General features: G+C 45.9%; 2 protein-coding genes across 4 annotated transcripts in view; one reads left to right on the top strand and one right to left on the bottom strand.

Annotated features, from left to right (window-relative positions):
• Window positions 1-17490, top strand: cmpk2 (cytidine monophosphate (UMP-CMP) kinase 2, mitochondrial). Its single transcript, XM_059981938.1, has 5 exons — window positions 1-1071; window positions 9433-9547; window positions 11221-11422; window positions 14774-15007; window positions 16246-17490. The coding sequence occupies exons 1-5, from the start codon at window positions 454-456 to the stop codon at window positions 16373-16375; spliced, it is 1299 nt and encodes a 432-aa protein (XP_059837921.1). The 5' UTR covers window positions 1-453; the 3' UTR covers window positions 16376-17490.
• The window catches only part of LOC132400697 (uncharacterized), an 86603-nt gene continuing 78870 nt past the window's right edge, over window positions 11431-19163 (bottom strand). For all 3 annotated transcript variants that reach the window (XM_059981929.1, XM_059981932.1, XM_059981930.1), the window contains one exon: window positions 11431-14243. In XM_059981929.1, coding sequence (XP_059837912.1) covers window positions 14126-14243 — 118 coding nt within the window. In that variant the 3' untranslated portion in view covers window positions 11431-14125. The remainder of the gene's footprint in view (window positions 14244-19163) is intronic.

Genomic DNA, 19163 nt, shown 5'->3' with positions numbered 1-19163 from the left:
GTGTAACGTCATCCAGCATCTGCAGATTTTCTTGTGTTTGTACTTCTGTGTAATGTTAATGGAGACAAGATAGAATAGATACTGGAATCTGAAGCCAAAAAAAACACAAACTGCCCTGTGAACTTGAAGGGTTATAGGCGGTGTAGGGGGGAATTGATCACGGAGTATGTTTATACAGGGAAGATAGTCAGTTTAATGCGCTTTCGGCAGCTCGCCTTATCTTTCAAACTGGATGACGGGTCTCCGCCCTTGTGCCTCCGCTTGCAAGGAGCGTGAGTTGGAGAAGTCAGGTTTGGACGTGGACCCGCTGACTTGTTGTTTGTTTTCTGAGCTGTGTGACTCTTTCGGTTTCCATACGTCACGCTTGTTTGCAGACGGCTGGGTTTCGATTACGGAGCGCCCTGTGATACCACGCCTTTCCCTTGGCTGCAGCTCCTGCACCGCAATCCGGTGATGAGTCTCCGCTGCAGCCGGGACATGGCCAGCTCCTTCGGCTCTGCTCTGTACAAGCAATGGGCGAAAAGGGTCTTCGCAATCGAGTGCGAGAGCAGCGCGGACCCGCTGTATTTTGCCCTCAGACCCAACTCCGAGAGCCCCTGGGATGAGAACAGTAAGCTGCACCAACTCTTCAGCCGAGCTCAGACCTACTCGCTTTGCATCGCCTCTGAAAACAGGATCCAGGACGCAGAGACCTATATGAAGCTGCAGAGCAAACTGACCAGGCTGCCCGAGACGTGCCGTGTCATAGAGCTGACGGCGTTTCTCCCCAACCAGGAAGGATCTTCCATCAAAGGGTTTCTGGTGCAAGATGACCGATGCTGCCAGAGCACCGAGCGTGTACTGCGGGACCTGGTACGGGAGAGCGGGCAGAGCTGTCTGTGCACCTACTGGACGGGCGAGGAGGGCAGGATATGGCAGAGCCTGCGGCTGCTCCGTGATGGACAGCAGAAGGAGATTCTCAGAAACTGCTTGTCTCTGACTCAAAAGCCGGAGCTTCACCCATCAGTCTTAAACATCAAAAACTCTGTCGTATTCTATAAGTATGAAGATGCGTATAGCGTTCTAAAGGAGGTAAGTCCTACTTCTCGAGTCTGGAATCTTGAACTCAAACCAGAAAATGCTGGAAATACCCAGCAGGCCAAAAAAGCCTGTGTTGGGGAGAGAATCTGGTCACCAGTCCTGGTCAAATCCCTTTCTGCCCCATTTTTTGAAGTTTTTTTCCCCTTCTTCTTGTCCTTTATATATGGAATGCATGGTCAAGTGGCTGTGCATGTACATCTACTCTTAACATCAACCGTCTTCTGAAAATAAGCATCCAAAGTTTAATCTGCTCAAAAGAATGGGAGGAATAATGCTTCATCTGCACTTTTAGGTGAAGAGTCTGTATGCTTAAAAATGAGTTGGAGATTCCAGATTATGAAGGTGAACTCAGATCCTGGAACACAGATAAAATGCTGGTGGAACTCAGCGGGTCAGCAGGAGAGGAATAAACAGTGAATGTTTAGGGCTGAGACCCTTCTTCAGGACTGGAAAGTAAGAGCAAGGATGCCAGAATAAAAAGGTCAGGTGGGGAGGAGGATTAGCTAGAAGGTGATAGGTGAAGCCAGGTGGCTGGGAAAGGTAAAGGGTTAGAAGAAATTTATAGGAGAGGAGAATGGACCATGGGAGAAAGGGAAGAAGGAGGGGCACCAGGGTGAGGTGATAGGTGACGAGAAGAGGTAAGAGGCCAGAGTGGCAAATAGAAGAAGAGAAGGGGGATTTCCTGGAACTCTGAGGTGCAGTGGACCAAAGAAATATGCTACCTGTACATTGTTATTGAAATTCAGTGTTCTTTCATTGATTGACTATCTTTCTTATGGAGCCATAACAATTACAGCACCAACACGGGCCTTTTGGTGCAATGAGTGTATGCCAACCATGGTGCCCACCCAGCTAGATCTAATTTCCTGTATTCATTGCTCATCCCTCTAGACCAGCCCCTCCATGTTCCTGTTCATGTACTTCTTCAGTGATACTGTTGTATTTGGCTCGACCACTTTTCTCTGGCAGCTCATTCCATATACTCACCGCCCACTGTGTGAAAAACTTATTGCTGAGATATCTTTCCCCTCTCACCTTAAATCTATGCTCCCTAGTATTGGACTTCCCTACCCTGGGGAAAGACTATTGCTATCCATCTTATCTATGCCTCTCATTGTTTTCTATAAAGTCACCAATCTTTTCTTCATTTACATTCCAAGGAATAAAGACTTAGCCTGGTCAACCTCCCCCTATAACTCAGGCCCTCTAGTCCTGCCAACATCCTCATAAATCCTTTCTACATTCTGCCCGATTTAACCATGTCCTTCCTATCTCTGTACCCAGTACTCGAAGCATAGCATCACCGATGACTTACACAAATGCAACATAATGTCCCAACTCTGATACTCAGTGCACTGACTGATGGAGGCCAGTGTGCTGATTGTTAGATCTGACGGAGGCCAGTGTGCTGATCGTTAGACCTGACGGAGGCCAGTGTGCTGATCCTTAGACCTGACGGAGGCCAGTGTGCTGATCGTTAGACCTGACGGAGGCCAGTGTGCTGATCGTTAGACCTGACGGAGGCCAGTGTGCTGATCCTTAGATCTGACGGAGGCCAGTGTGCTGATCCTTAGATCTGACGGAGGCCAGTGTGCTGATCCTTAGATCTGACGGAGGCCAGTGTGCTGATCGTTAGATCTGACGGAGGCCAGTGTGCTGATCGTTAGACCTGACGGAGGCCAGTGTGCTGATCCTTAGACCTGACGGAGGCCAGTGTGCTGATCCTTAGACCTGACGGAGGCCAGTGTGCTGATCGTTAGACCTGACGGAGGCCAGTGTGCTGATCCTTAGACCTGACGGAGGCCAGTGTGCTGATCCTTAGACCTGACGGAGGCCAGTGTGCTGATCCTTAGACCTGACGGAGGCCAGTGTGCTGATCCTTAGACCTGACGGAGGCCAGTGTGCTGATCCTTAGATCTGACGGAGGCCAGTGTGCTGATCCTTAGATCTGACGGAGGCCAGTGTGCTGATCCTTAGATCTGACGGAGGCCAGTGTGCTGATCCTTAGACCTGACGGAGGCCAGTGTGCTGATCCTTAGACCTGACGGAGGCCAGTGTGCTGATCCTTAGATCTGACGGAGGCCAGTGTGCTGATCCTTAGATCTGACGGAGGCCAGTGTGCTGATCCTTAGATCTGACGGAGGCCAGTGTGCTGATCGTTAGACCTGACGGAGGCCAGTGTGCTGATCGTTAGACCTGACGGAGGCCAGTGTGCTGATCCTTATATCTGACGGAGGCCAGTGTGCTGATCCTTAGACCTGACGGAGGCCAGTGTGCTGATCGTTAGACCTGACGGAGGCCAGTGTGCTGATCGTTAGATCTGACGGAGGCCAGTGTGCTGATCCTTAGATCTGACGGAGGCCAGTGTGCTGATCGTTAGACCTGACGGAGGCCAGTGTGCTGATCGTTAGACCTGACGGAGGCCAGTGTGCTGATCGTTAGACCTGACGGAGGCCAGTGTGCTGATCCTTAGACCTGACGGAGGCCAGTGTGCTGATCCTTAGATCTGACGGAGGCCAGTGTGCTGATCCTTAGATCTGACGGAGGCCAGTGTGCTGATCCTTAGACCTGACGGAGGCCAGTGTGCTGATCCTTAGACCTGACGGAGGCCAGTGTGCTGATCCTTAGATCTGACGGAGGCCAGTGTGCTGATCGTTAGACCTGACGGAGGCCAGTGTGCTGATCCTTAGATCTGACGGAGGCCAGTGTGCTGATCCTTAGATCTGACGGAGGCCAGTGTGCTGATCGTTAGACCTGACGGAGGCCAGTGTGCTGATCGTTAGATCTGACGGAGGCCAGTGTGCTGATCGTTAGTCCTGACGGAGGCCAGTGTGCTGATCGTTAGACCTGACGGAGGCCAGTGTGCTGATCGTTAGACCTGACGGAGGCCAGTGTGCTGATCCTTAGACCTGACGGAGGCCAGTGTGCTGATCCTTAGACCTGACGGAGGCCAGTGTGCTGATCGTTAGATCTGACGGAGGCCAGTGTGCTGATCGTTAGACCTGACGGAGGCCAGTGTGCTGATCCTTAGACCTGACGGAGGCCAGTGTGCTGATCGTTAGATCTGACGGAGGCCAGTGTGCTGATCGTTAGACCTGACGGAGGCCAGTGTGCTGATCGTTAGATCTGACGGAGGCCAGTGTGCTGATCGTTAGATCTGACGGAGGCCAGTGTGCTGATCCATAGACCTGACGGAGGCCAGTGTGCTGATCCTTAGACCTGACGGAGGCCAGTGTGCTGATCGTTAGACCTGACGGAGGCCAGTGTGCTGATCGTTAGATCTGACGGAGGCCAGTGTGCTGATCGTTAGATCTGACGGAGGCCAGTGTGCTGATCGTTAGACCTGACGGAGGCCTGTGTGCTGATCGTTAGATCTGACGGAGGCCAGTGTGCTGATCGTTAGATCTGACGGAGGCCAGTGTGCTGATCGTTAGACCTGACGGAGGCCAGTGTGCTGATCGTTAGACCTGACGGAGGCCAGTGTGCTGATCGTTAGACCTGACGGAGGCCAGTGTGCTGATCGTTAGACCTGACGGAGGCCAGTGTGCTGATCGTTAGACCTGACGGAGGCCAGTGTGCTGATCGTTAGATCTGACGGAGGCCAGTGTGCTGATCGTTAGATCTGACGGAGGCCAGTGTGCTGATCGTTAGACCTGACGGAGGCCAGTGTGCTGATCCTTAGACCTGACGGAGGCCAGTGTGCTGATCCTTAGACCTGACGGAGGCCAGTGTGTTGATCCTTAGACCTGACGGAGGCCAGTGTGCTGATCCTTAGACCTGACGGAGGCCAGTGTGCTGATTCTTAGACCTGACGGAGGCCAGTGTGCTGATCCTTAGACCTGACGGAGGCCAGTGTGCTGATCCTTAGACCTGACGGAGGCCAGTGTGCTGATCCTTAGATCTGACGGAGGCCAGTGTGCTGATCGTTAGACCTGACGGAGGCCAGTGTGCTGATCGTTAGATCTGACGGAGGCCAGTGTGCTGATCGTTAGATCTGACGGAGGCCAGTGTGCTGATCGTTAGACCTGACGGAGGCCAGTGTGCTGATCGTTAGACCTGACGGAGGCCAGTGTGCTGATCGTTAGACCTGACGGAGGCCAGTGTGCTGATCGTTAGACCTGACGGAGGCCAGTGTGTTGATCCTTAGACCTGACGGAGGCCAGTGTGCTGATCCTTAGACCTGACGGAGGCCAGTGTGCTGATCGTTAGACCTGACGGAGGCCAGTGTGCTGATCGTTAGATCTGATGGAGGCCAGTGTGCTGATCGTTAGACCTGACGGTGGCCAGTGTGCTGATCCTTAGACCTGACGGAGGCCAGTGTGCTGATCCTTAGACCTGACGGAGGCCAGTGTGCTGATCGTTAGATCTGACGGAGGCCAGTGTGCTGATCCTTAGACCTGACGGAGGCCAGTGTGCTGATAGTTAGACCTGACGGAGGCCAGTGTGCTGATCGTTAGACCTGACGGAGGCCAGTGTGCTGATCCTTAGACCTGACGGAGGCCAGTGTGCTGATCCTTAGACCTGACGGAGGCCAGTGTGTTGATCCTTAGACCTGACGGAGGCCAGTGTGCTGATCCTTAGACCTGACGGAGGCCAGTGTGCTGATTCTTAGACCTGACGGAGGCCAGTGTGCTGATCCTTAGACCTGACGGAGGCCAGTGTGCTGATCCTTAGACCTGACGGAGGCCAGTGTGCTGATCCTTAGATCTGACGGAGGCCAGTGTGCTGATCGTTAGACCTGACGGAGGCCAGTGTGCTGATCGTTAGATCTGACGGAGGCCAGTGTGCTGATCGTTAGATCTGACGGAGGCCAGTGTGCTGATCGTTAGACCTGACGGAGGCCAGTGTGCTGATCGTTAGACCTGACGGAGGCCAGTGTGCTGATCGTTAGACCTGACGGAGGCCAGTGTGCTGATCGTTAGACCTGACGGAGGCCAGTGTGTTGATCCTTAGACCTGACGGAGGCCAGTGTGCTGATCCTTAGACCTGACGGAGGCCAGTGTGCTGATCGTTAGACCTGACGGAGGCCAGTGTGCTGATCGTTAGATCTGATGGAGGCCAGTGTGCTGATCGTTAGACCTGACGGTGGCCAGTGTGCTGATCCTTAGACCTGACGGAGGCCAGTGTGCTGATCCTTAGACCTGACGGAGGCCAGTGTGCTGATCGTTAGATCTGACGGAGGCCAGTGTGCTGATCCTTAGACCTGACGGAGGCCAGTGTGCTGATAGTTAGACCTGACGGAGGCCAGTGTGCTGATCGTTAGACCTGACGGAGGCCAGTGCGCTGATCGTTAGACCTGACGGAGGCCAGTGTGCTGATCCTTAGATCTGACGGAGGCCAGTGTGCTGATTGTTAGATCTGATGGAGGCCAGTGTGCTGATTGTTAGATCTGACGGAGGCCAGTGTGCTGATTGTTAGATCTGACGGAGGCCAGTGTGCTGATTGTTAGATCTGACGGAGGCCAGTGTGCTAAGCAGCAAATTTACAGACAGAATCAGATTTCACGCTTCATGTGATTGATCTTGCATTTGTGGGTTATTTGATAAAGGTGATTGCCTTGTACTTTTTGCATTTGTCAATTGTTACTCAGTTGTCTTGCATGCTGTTAAAAGCTTGTTTGAACAGTATGTGGGACTGTATCTCAGTACATGTGACAATAATAAACCAATAACAATTCCTTGGGTTCTGGTGACTTGATCTGAAAAGCTTGGTTTATGCTCCAGTGTGACAGAGTGAGTGTAACATTGTTGAAACATTAAACCCAGACCCCAATAATTTCCAATCAGAAATACTTAAAATATATCAATTGTTAGTGATCACACTCCAGGATGTTGTGTGTAAATTGATTTTTGAGTTTCTTGTATTAAAACAGGGACTAAACTTCAGAACTCCTTCTTTGGATGTGGAGTTCATTGGGATGCCTGGAAGCCAAAATCCAAGTTTCTGCTTTCAGTTCATAAGGATAGAATTACAACAAAACTGGATTTCTAGCATTTGCAATATCTCGTCTGTTCACTGTTTTTATGAAGGTTCTTGATCATATTTTGAGTTACAGTGTCCTCACAGATGTTCCCATAAGCAGTGACGCACCAAGTATGCGAATGTGAAAGACAAAGGTGATATATTTGAAACAAAAGGGTCGCTCTGCTTGTCACAATACATTAAAATAATTCCAGGATTGAAAGGCTTATCGTATGACGAGCATTTGACAGTTCTGGGCCTGTATTCACTGAAATTCAAAAGAATGAGGCATGATCTCATTGAAACCTATAAGATGTCGAAAGGCCTCAAAAGAGTAGAAGTGAAGAAGATGTGGAGTGGATGTGGGAGAGTCTAAGACCAGTGGATACAGTTTTAGAATAGAGGGCAGTCCATTTAGAACGGAGATAAGGAGGAATTTCTTTAACCAGGGAGTAGTGAATCAGTGGAATTAAGTGGGATTAAGTCACTGGGTATATTTCAGGCAGTGGTTAATAGATTCGGGATTAGCCGGAGCATGAAGAGATACAAGGAGAAGGCAAGATGTTGGGGCTGAGAGGGAAATGAATCAGAAATGGTAAAATAGTGGAGAAGACTCGATGGGCCAAATGGCCTAATTTTGCTCCTATTACTTGTGCTAAACACCCATTTCACTAACCTGTTCATAAGACATAGAAGCAGAATTAGGCCATTCAGCTCATTGAGTCTACTCTGTCATTCCATCATGGCTGATCCTGGATCCCACTCAACCCCACAAACCTGTCCACATAAGACATAATTTTTAAAGAATTGTGAACTTGCACACTTAAGTCCCTCTGTTCCATTATACTCCCCAGTGCCCTACCATTCATATTAAGTCCCATCCTGGTTTGACTTTCCAAAATGTATCACTTCACATTGATCTGTATTGAAATTCATTTGCCACTTCTCAGCCCTCTCCCCTAACTGATTAGAATTCTCCCTGGAAAGCTATGATAACCTTCTTCACTGCAAAAACACCTCCTAATTTCATGACATCTGCAGACTGACTTCCAAATCATTTATATAAAATAACATATAACAAAGGTCCCAACACCAAACATGTGGCAAACTACTAGTTACCAGGCCTCTGGTCAAGAAACTACTTTTAACCACTGGCCTCTACTTCCTACCTCTGAGCTAGTTTTGAATCCACCAAACTGCAATGTGGTACCTTGTTGAGAGCCTTCTTAAAGTCTAACTAGACATTATCCACTACTTTACCCTCATCTACTTTTTGGTTACCCCTTCAAAATACTCTTAACCTATTCAACGAATGCAACATTCTACACACAAAGCTATGCTGACTCCTCCCAATCATCTGTCTGTCCAAATGCTAGCAGATTTTGACCTTCATAATTTCCTCAAGTAACTTCCCCACCATTGATATCAGGCTGAACTGCCTGTAGTTCCCTGTTGAATAGAGGAACAGAATATTAGTCATCTTCCGGTCTCTGAGAACTTTGCTAGTTGCTAACCATGAAGTAAGTAAGGCCTTTGCAATTTCCTCTCTATATTCTTCCAAAGACTGAGGATACACTCAGGCTCTGGGGATATATCTAGTATATATAAGACCTCTTCACTCTTCTACACTTAATTACTTAAATTGTCTTTTTTAAAAAAATTTTTTTACAATTGCAAGATCCTGCTGGACATTGAGAACTTAAAGTACTGCAGGTCTACCCCATCATCAAGTTGCTTGTTGGCAGGAAAACTGAAGGAGCTGGACTTGGTGGTGCTGCTTGCTGCAGAGAGGCGTCAGTGTATGAAAGTGGTGTGCACTCTAAAAGCAAGGGATTGCCTTCGTTGCTTTTCTTGTGATCACAAGACTCTGAGCATTGTTAATACGGAATGCTGCACGTCCGATTCTCTGATTTATTGGCGATGGCGGGAGAGCTGCGTGACTTCGGTCATAGTGAGCACTAGGCCTCAAGCCACGGTGTTGCCTGTTTACAGCTCCCCAGGAGAGAGACAATGGGTCAGTGTGCTCCACAGCATCCAAGCTGGAGTGGGTGCTGCCTCAAGGGTCCGCTCTACAGAAGACAAGCCGTTTTCTGTTTGGCCGCTGACTGCTGCAACATTCGTGGACTCGGTCTTGCACTATAGTTTTTTGTGTGACTATATTTTACTGTGATACGTGCTGTATGTGTGACCGTTGGTACTGTGTTTTGCACCTTGGCCCTGGAGTAACACCATTTCATCTGGCTGCATTCATGGGTATTATTAATGTTGAATAACAATTGGACTTGAACTTGAACTGACAGTGTTAAGCAATGACAGTCAGATATTAGAACTACCAACTGCCTGAGGGTTACTTAATTGAATTATGTGTTTATATTTCTGCTCATCAAACAGTGTGAGGAATTGTTCCCTGAAGCCAAGGAGGTTCTGCAAATAGTGAATCAATATAGTGGGACTTCCAAAAAGGGCCACCATCCTGTTATTGTGATTGAAGGACTTGATGCAACAGGTGAGAATCGTGAAGAGATCCCATCTCTTTTGAATCTTGAACATGTATCAGGCACTTTCTCAAAGCGTCCAGTAACTGAAGCTGGACATTCCATACAAATAAGTTCTATATAAAGTTAAGAACAAGTCTTTAATGTTAGCAACAGGATGATCTAAAATTTAAGTAGCTAATACAATTAATGTACTTCCAAAGCATTCAAAACATTCGAAAGTCAGAAATTGTTGAACTGATTTAACAGTTTTAACAGTATTAAGCAGTAATTAGGTCAAGAAAATACATTTCATGTATGCATTGTTAACATAAATTAATTGTATTAATTAATTAACTTCTGGTAATGCCTCGTCCACCCCTTCATTTCCCATCCCCTTGTCTCACTCTCATGTTACCTCCTTGCCCCTCCCCCATCACCTCCCTCTGGTGCCCCTCCTTCCCCTCTTTCGTCTTTTTCCAGGGCCTTCCATCTCTTTCACCAATCAACTTCCTAGCTCTTTGCTTCCTCCCTGGCCTTTGAAGTTTCACCTGTCGTCTGGTGCGTTTCTCTCCCCTCTCCCACCTTTCAGATCTACCCCTCAGCTTTTTTTTTTCTCCAGTCCTGCTGAAGGGTTTGAGCCAGAAACGTCGACTGGACTTTTTTCCATAAATGCTGTCTGACTTACTAAGTTCCTCCAGCATTTTGTGTGTGTTGCTCGGATGTCTGGCATCTGCAGATTTTCTCTTGTTTGGAATTAATTGTAAGTTTTTTTTAGATAGAACCTAGAGATTATAAAACTATGATTTTTCTCCTTTCATCACTAGTACTTGGCTCTTCAAAATACAGTTGCAGGCAGTAGAAAGGCTATGGGGATGAGGAATCAATCCTTTCCCACCCCCCCCCCCCCAATACAAAGGGCTATTTGTGTTAAGGCATCCTAATTAAGTTTCCCTTTCTATCTGAAGCCAAAGACTGTAGAATGACAAAAACCATCACAGCTTCAGTTCTTATTGTACCCTAGGGTTTTTCTACTTGAAATTAGTGGGATTCCCTGTTGACTTTAGCTCCCATTGTCGAAAGTAAATCACCACTTAATGACAAAATTCTCCTCAGATCTTCTGTTTTCATGTGGCACAATTGACAGTCCATTTAAACATTATAAAAGATATTGGAGACATAAGAGACTGCAGATGTTGGAATCTGAAGCAACAAGCCTTCCGGCAGATGTCTTCAATGTTCACACTGTCCTTCCTTCTCCTTGCTACGCGTGCTCATCATCTTTTTCCTGTCCCGTCTACGTTCACCTGCCGCTGTTCCTCATCACCACCACTGCTCTCTTCTCCTACCTGGAACAAGGAACCCATCACCTTCTGCTCCTCCTCAGTCCACCAATCACCTTGGACTTTTTAATGTCCCCTCTCTGTGTCAGCCATCTTGCATCTCCCTCTCAGTTCTGATGCAGGGTTTTGACCCAAAACAGCAACAGTTCTTTTCCTCCCACAGTCGCTGCTCGAACTGCTGAGTTCCCCGGCAAATTATTTGATGTTAGAAAAAATATTGTTCTATGCTGTATAAGTCTCTGGTGAGATGTAGCCTGCAGATGTTAGTAAATAACAATTAAGTAAAAATTAAATAGCAATAAATCATTGCTCTTTTATTATGAACAGAGGTTTTATTTTATATTTATTACAATTATCTTTAGGAAAAAGTACTTTGACTGAGGCTTTAAGAGATTCGATTCAAGCAACACTTTTAAAGTCACCACACGACTGTATTAGCCATTTAAGAAAAACATTTGATCTAAAACCACCTCTCATTCGGCGAGCCTTTTATACTTTGGGCAATTACATAACCGCCTCCATCATAGCAAAGACATCGGAAACATCTCCAGTAATTGTGGATCGGTGAGTGTAATCTTCAAAGCTTCTAGAGGATGGTTGTCACTGAATTAACTGTCCTGGGACTTGGGCAGGCACACCCATGCGAGGAACAGAAATGATTGAGATTATTAAGCAAATTTAATTTCATGGCAACATTACTGACAAAGTAGTTAGAAAGTGGTTGATTTAAGAATTGACATTTAGTGTTGGGGTCCGGTCCGGAGCCCGCCTTCTGGGTCTTGCTCTGGTCCGCGGACTCCGGACTCCGGGCCTTGCAGCCAGCCCTCCTGTCACACGGAGCCATTGGATCATCTTGGCTTAAGGAGGTACACCTGTTGCCTATTAGGGAGCAGGTGTTTATAAGGGGCTCGGGGACTGAGCCTAGTTGTGGGGTCGTCCTGCTCTGAAGCTGGTTTAACCCGCTCTGTACCAGGACTGCCGGTTCTGAATCCTGTCTGTACCTGTTTTGCCTGCTCCGGATCCAGTTCTACCCTGGTTGCCGGACTGCTGGTTCTGAATCCTGTCTGTACCTGTTTCACCCGCTCTGGATCCGGTTCTACCCTGGTTGCCGGACTGCTGCTGCCCAGTGGGGGTTCTGCCCCTACTACCCGTTGCCTCCGTCGGGCAGGTCCGGCCAGACAGCTGCTGCCCGGCGGGGGTTCTGCCCCTACTACCCATTGCCTCTGTCGGGCAGGTCCGGTGGGACTGCTGCTGCCCAGCGGGGGTTCTGCCCCTACCTACCCGTTGCCTCTGTCGGGCAGGTCTGGCCGGACTGCCGCTGTCTGGCGAGGGTTCTACCCCTTCCTACCTGTTGCCTCTGTCGGGCAGGTCTGGCTGGACTGCTGCTGCCCAGCGGGGGTTCTGCCCTTTCCACCTATTGCTCCCTAAGGGTTGTGCCCCGCACCTGCCCAGGTGTCCGGGACTTGCCCAGGCCTCCATGTTTTCCGCCTGGGAGGCAGCCCTGCCCAAGATCTATGCGGCCCGCCCTAGGGACTCCGACCCTTTCCTCCCCTCGTTTCCCATGGGTTGTGCCCCACACCTGCCCAGGTGTCCGCGCCTTGCCCAGGCCTCCATGTTTTCCGCCTGGGAGGCAGCCCTGCCCAAGATCTATGCGGCCCGCCCTAGGGACTCCGACCCTTTCCTCCCCTCGTTTCCCATGGGTTGTGCCCCACACCTGCCCAGGTGTCCGCGCCTTGCCCAGGCCTCCGTGTTTCCACCTGGGAGGCAACCCTGCCCAGGATCCATGCGGCCCACCATGTGGGATCCTCCTGTGTGCCACGAACTCTGGGATCCTCCTGTGTGCCACGAACTCTGGGATCCTCCTGTATGCCATGAACTCTGGAATCCTCCTGCCTCGCCTGACCTCCGGGATCCAGCCCTGCCTGTCTTACCCTTTGCATGCCATGGCATCCCCATCCTGTCCTGTCCCTAGTACTTCAGTGTCTGAGTCCTGCATTTGGGTCCAATCCTGTCCCCGTTCCTGACATTTAAATGGTGAAAATGCTAATCTCTTCCCTCATTTTACACACACAAATTGGCAGAAGGAAATTATATATCTGTTAGTCAAATAACCGTTGTCAGAAAGGTTAGATATTCAATATGGTAAAATGTCTTCCATTTTCAAGAAAATAAATCAAAATTCTTGATACATTATGCAAAATGATGAAGAGAAATTTAGATATATATATATATATATATATGTATAACTTAGTGAAATTTTGTGAACAGCTGGAAAATAAGTATTAAGAAATCTGAAGGGAAACAATTTTAAACCTGAAACAGAACATTTAGAGATGATTCTTGATTAATAAGGGCATCAAGGGTTATGGGGAAAAGGCAGGAGAACAGGGTTGAGAGGGATTCAGATTCAGTTTATTGTCATTTAGGAACCACAAATGCAATACAGTTAAAAAATGAGACAACATTCCTCCAGAATGATATCACAAAAGCACACGACAAAACAGACTACACCAGAAAATCCACATAACGTTTGGCAATCCCCAATCCAGAGTCCAGAGAGGCTGCTGCGTATTAATATCGCACTACTGTCTTAGTGCGTTCCGCGGAAAGGAGCACCAAATCCACCAGACAAAACAAGACCAAAAACTAAAGCTACAAGACCTGCACAAAACCACATAGTTACAATTGTGCAAACAACAGCATAATTGATTAAAAAAAAACACAGACCATGGGCACAGTAAAAATAATCCAAAAATGTTAAAAGACTATAAGTTCGAAAGAAAGCACCACACAGTTTCCACAAGTCCCTAGGGTCCCGATAGACTCGTCATCCCACGCAGTCGGCAGAAGAGAATACTCCGCTATGAACTTCCACGGTGCTGGACTCAGCCTTGCAGATGCAGTACACAATGAAAGCGCCCCGACCGCAGTGGACTCCGAGCTTGTCAAACTTCCGAGCCTCTGTCCATCCCCTTCGGCACAACTTCTCCGAGCACTGTCCTCTGCCGAGCGTATTAAGACGGCCTGCCAATGGCCATCGGCAACGCGACCCCGAGGACTGGGGGCCTGTTCTTCTCAGCAGAGTCCCGGACCTCACAGCAGCAGCAGCAACAAAGAAGGTCTTCCTGGAGATTTTCAGATGTTCCTCTGTGCTCTCACATCTGTTTTTCATCAGATTAGGATTGCATGTCATCAGATTAGGATAATAAATTAGCTACGATGGAATGGTGGAGCAGACTCGATGGACTGAATAGCCTAATTCTGCTCCTATGTTTTATCATGCCAGGAAGGAATTCCTTTGCATAAAATCTGTATCTGGCAGATTATCAGCTTCATCAGTGCAAGTTTCATCAGTGGGATTGATAGATTTTTATGAGTGTTGCAGCTAAAGGAGATAACGGGGTTAGGATTTAGATTAGTACATTGCTGTTTCACATTTTGAAGATACAAAAGAGAATATTTATTCATTCACTATCATTCTTATTTTTTGCAGTAGACTATGTAATTTCAGAAGATCTATTTACCTGGAGTGAGTCATAAGAACTACATTTTTAAAACTAATTAAAAGTGTTTCATAATATTTTCTGAAAATTGTTTAAGTTCACTTGTTTAGTATTTTTAATTATTAAATTTTACCCAGATATCTTTCCATGAAGTCTGCTCTCTTTTCACAATTACAGCACTATCCCATTGAATGATCAATCAGAAAGTTAAAAAGGAAACGGAGACTGATTGACTGCACTAATTAAATAATTTCTAGTTATCAAAAGCCATCTGCAGTTTTGTAGGTGTTAGTTTAGAATATCAGCTGCACAAGTTATTGCTAACATTTCTTCCACATTCACACCGTCTTTATACTTTTCATAGATACTGAACATTTCCATTGAATGTAAGCTACATTGTGTTATTTTCTAGGTTCTGGCATAGCACTGCTGCTTATGGAATCGCAACTGAAGTAAGTGGGAAAGTGGAGAACCTGCCTCCACCCCAGCATGAATTATACCAGTGTCCACAAGATCTGCTTCAACCAGATTTGGTGCTGTTGCTTACAGTCAGTGCAGAGGAGAGAATCCGTCGTTTGGAACAAAGAGGAGAAATGAAAACAAAGGAAGAAACTGAACTAGAGAGAAACAATCTGTTTCGACAAAAGTAAGAGCTAAATAAAATAAATGGAAGTAAGCACTAAATGCAGGCATTTTAACAGAGTTCATCAGGATAATCTGCCCATTTCACTTGTCTCTTACTTCCTTCACCCACCTTTTTAACCAAGTATTATTTATTTATTCAGAGACGCAGTGTGAGAGGGAAACTTCTGGCCCTTCACGCCATGTCACCCAGCAACTCCCAGTCTAGCTCTAGCCTAATCATGGTACAATTTACAATGACTAACCCTGCTAATTAGTACATGTTTGTATTGTGGAAAGAAACAAAGCACCTGGAGAAACCCCAGTCATTCCACAGCTAGCATTAGAATTGAACTTCGAACTCTGACGCCCCCAAGCTATAATAGTGTCACACTAACGGTTACGCTACCATGGTGTCCTATTAAATCTTGAACTTAATACCTACTTCCCATATCTCTGTAAAACAACTTCTATGAGTTACTATTTTATAGATGCAAGCCCCTATTATCAATACTGATATTTAGTTTAATGGATGAAGAAAAGGAAATGATGCTGGGACTGAAAACAAAGCGTAGCGACCTTTTCCATTTATGTACACTCATTGGCACTTTCACTCCTGAACTCCTGGATCAACTACTTGGTATTCACCTCCCTTCAGAGAGGAAACTGTTAGAGAAAATTGTATTTTCTGAACGTAGATTGTAATAATTGTAATCTCTTTCATCACAAAATTTTCAGTGTTGTGGACAGGTTCAGACAGTTGTGAAGACAGAAAAGCCTGGGGCGGACAGAAGCATTGCTAATAGATGATTCCTCAAAAAGCTCATTTGAATATTGTCTCCGTTTATTTATTTGCAAATGTAAACATCTGCTGCTCTGTAACTAGCCTCAAATTGGAGTAATGTTGATCTAAATGTTCCAAGTCCATCAGATAATTAGGGAGGTATACTTAAAATGAATCTAGTAATTCCCTGGTACTATATGTCATCATTTCTCCTGCAGAACATTCTGTGGCCAGGTATACCTCCATGAATGATGTTTCTGAGTCTCAGTAATGCAGTCTTAAATGACTTGCAACATTGCTTAGATGTGGATTGAAAAATGCAATTGAAATTAAGGATCAGATTATAGACAATAAAATCTCGCAGGTTCCAGCACCAAATCTTCAAATCACTTGTTTCGAAGCATAAACAAATTGCATGGTGTGTTGTAAAACAGTTCTGACCTTTCTCTAAAATATGCATTTAATCTTTTTTACAATAGGGTGGAAACAACTTACAGAAGATTGGAGAACCCATCTTGTGTGATAGTTGATGCCAGTGCATCAAAGGAAGAGGTTCTCAAAACTGCACTTCTTCTAATTGAAAGACACTGTGGTATTAAAAGGACTTGACTTCTTACATTAATATTTTCTAGCTGCTTAAATTGAGTCTAAAGTGTATTTAATGTGATCAGAGCTATGAATTTGCATGAAAATAATACCAGCACTTTTTTTCTGTTATCGGTATATACTGGAGGTAAGGTATGCAAAGATGAGATGCAGTCAATAAAAAGAATGACAAATTAGATAGTGCAATATGTATCTAAATGACTGAAAATATTCCTGCAGGTGAGGATTTTACACTCTACAGTATTTGTTGGCCCTATTCCATTGCCAAGAAGCACTACAGCTCCCCATTTGATCAGTTGGCAGCTTCACCACTTGGCATTAACCCGGTTGAGTGGGTTACCTGCCTCTGTGGAACATGTTTGTCTTCCTTTGATTCTACATTAGATCCAGCAACTGGTAGATTACCACCCCATTGCAAAGTTCGTGAATCAATGAAGTTTCTTCTCCAATCCAAGTAAATAGTGACACTTACAAACATCTAAATAGGCATGGCGAGAAGTCAGACACTGTGGACCAGGTATTACCAACCTTTTTAATGCATGGACCCCTACCATTAACCGAGGTGTGTGTAGATCCCAGACTGGGAATCACTGCTGGAGACACTGTGAAAAGCGGATGGTCCAGGCAAAGTTGAAGTAAACTCAGATAATTGGTGCACTCTAGCCACTGGATTCTGATTATGTCTCCACTAGACTGGCTCAAAATTATGCTGAGATAGTTGGTACAGTGCACTACATGCCTGTTGCTGAATTAAACCAATTACTTCAATGTGGGTTAAAATTTGCTCCATAGCAAAGGAAGGAGCTGCCAAATCTTGAAAACTGAGAACGTGCTTCTGCAAAGTGCCTTGCAAATGATGCAGTCCACACAATTTCATTGTAGTACATGGATGTAGGGGTTACAAGTGAGCAATTTCATATTGCTCTTATATTTTAGATTTTGGACGTTCCATTAACGTTCATCCCAGTTGAAACTGCACCCGTCCCCATCTCTGTACTGTATCCTACCCTGCCCTACAGTGAACTGTACATTAAATGTATTGATTACCTTTATTGTATATGATCATCTGTAATCTGGCCATATTTTGTCTGGAATAAATGTATATCTACCAACCTTTATATATTGATTAGTGTGTGTAATGATCTGAAATTGTTCAAGTTATGTTGCTATTGTGTCAGTAATGCTTTGGTACAGTGTTGGTTGTCCATGCCTCCTGCTCCTGTGGAGGTTAGAGGGATTGGAGTGACATTTACATCATCCAAGTTGGCAAATAGGATATCCATTTCCTGGAAAATACGTTGTCAAAAGAAGTGAAAACAGAACTGAGTAAATAGCATGTAAATGATTCCTAATAACCCAATATTCCCCTATCAGTAAACTTAAATGATTTCACTTTGACAGTCCTGTTACAACTATTTTACAATGCCAAGTGCCTCCAATATAGTAGATGTGACAGGTGGTGTGTCTGTGATGTTCAGCAGCAAATGAGAGTGTCTGAAGGAACGTTGTATCTACAAGTGGGACCTGTAGAATGTGACGGGTTACCCTTGTATTGGAGGGGGACGAATATTCCTGTGGGCAGGTTTACTAAAGTCATTGGGAGTGGTTTAAGCTCATATGGCAAAGAGATGGGAACCAGTATGGTAGAGCTGAGGATGAGCCAGCAGGTTTACGAGTAGATGGTGGGTGTAACATGTGTAACATACCCATGGGTATCTTGTGACTGTCACATGACCAGGATGTAATGAGACGCTGCTGGGCATGATGTGATGGTGGAGTGATGTAATTTTCCCGCCAGTGAGAGGTCATGTGATGGCCTGTTTCAACAGGGTATAAAAGGAGAAACCCTCCCTGTGATGCAGGTCAGTTCGTGGTTTGTCAGTGACTCCATTCTGCTGTGTATTTGATTTTATGACGCATTTTCGTTTTAAAAGTGGAGTTTTAATTTCTACTGTAAGAATTGTTGTGCTGGCAGTTCTGAAAATCACTGTCAGTTAAAGTCCAGTTGGAGAGTGAAGATTTATCAAAGTTCAGGGAGCTGAAGGATCGAGGAAAGTTGATGTTGTCAGCGGGAAAACAGGTTTGACCTTATTTAATCTTTGTACAAGGAGTTAGTAACCTGTGTCTGAGATAGCTCCTGCTAAAAGAGCAGAAAGAGTTGGATGCAGAATTTCGCCAAGGAAAGGTCAGTGCCTTTAAGCTGGTTTATTTCCTTCATCGTAAATCTTTTGGGCAAGGCATACTTTGGCTGGGATCAGCAGTAACGTCGTGAAAGAGAATTTATTACTTCAAGGAAAGTCTCTCCTAACTGACTGTGAATCATTTTTGGACTTTTTGGAATACTACTTTAAAGAACTGAGTTCGCATTTCTCGCTTTAAGAACTGTTCAAGCTGCCGTATAGCAGTCCACTTCAGGTCAAGTTTGTCGTTTGTTTACTTTTGGGGGTTTTTTTGAGCAGTGTTTAATAAATGTTTTATTTGTCATAAAAAACCTGTCTCAATTATATATTCATTGTTGCTGAATCATAACACATGAATGTAAGGAAGAACAGTGAATGTACGGAAGGACAAGCCAATGATTGGGTACAAATGCAGACAGAGCAAAGGGTCAGATTTACCACAGAGGCAAAGTTCAGAAGGGTGAAGAATGCAGGAATGAAGGTGCTGTATTTAAATGCAGTAGCATTCGGAATAAGGTGGATGAACTTGTGGCGCAATTACAGATTAGTCAGTGTGATATTGTGGGCATCACTGAGTCATGGCTGAAAGAAGGCTATAGTGGGAGCTTAAC

This window comes from Hypanus sabinus, chromosome 10 (assembly GCF_030144855.1).
Source record: "Hypanus sabinus isolate sHypSab1 chromosome 10, sHypSab1.hap1, whole genome shotgun sequence".
Classification (NCBI taxonomy): domain Eukaryota; kingdom Metazoa; phylum Chordata; class Chondrichthyes; order Myliobatiformes; family Dasyatidae; genus Hypanus; species Hypanus sabinus.
Note: the sequence above shows the minus strand (reverse complement) of the source record. Positions and strands in the feature narration are given on the sequence as shown.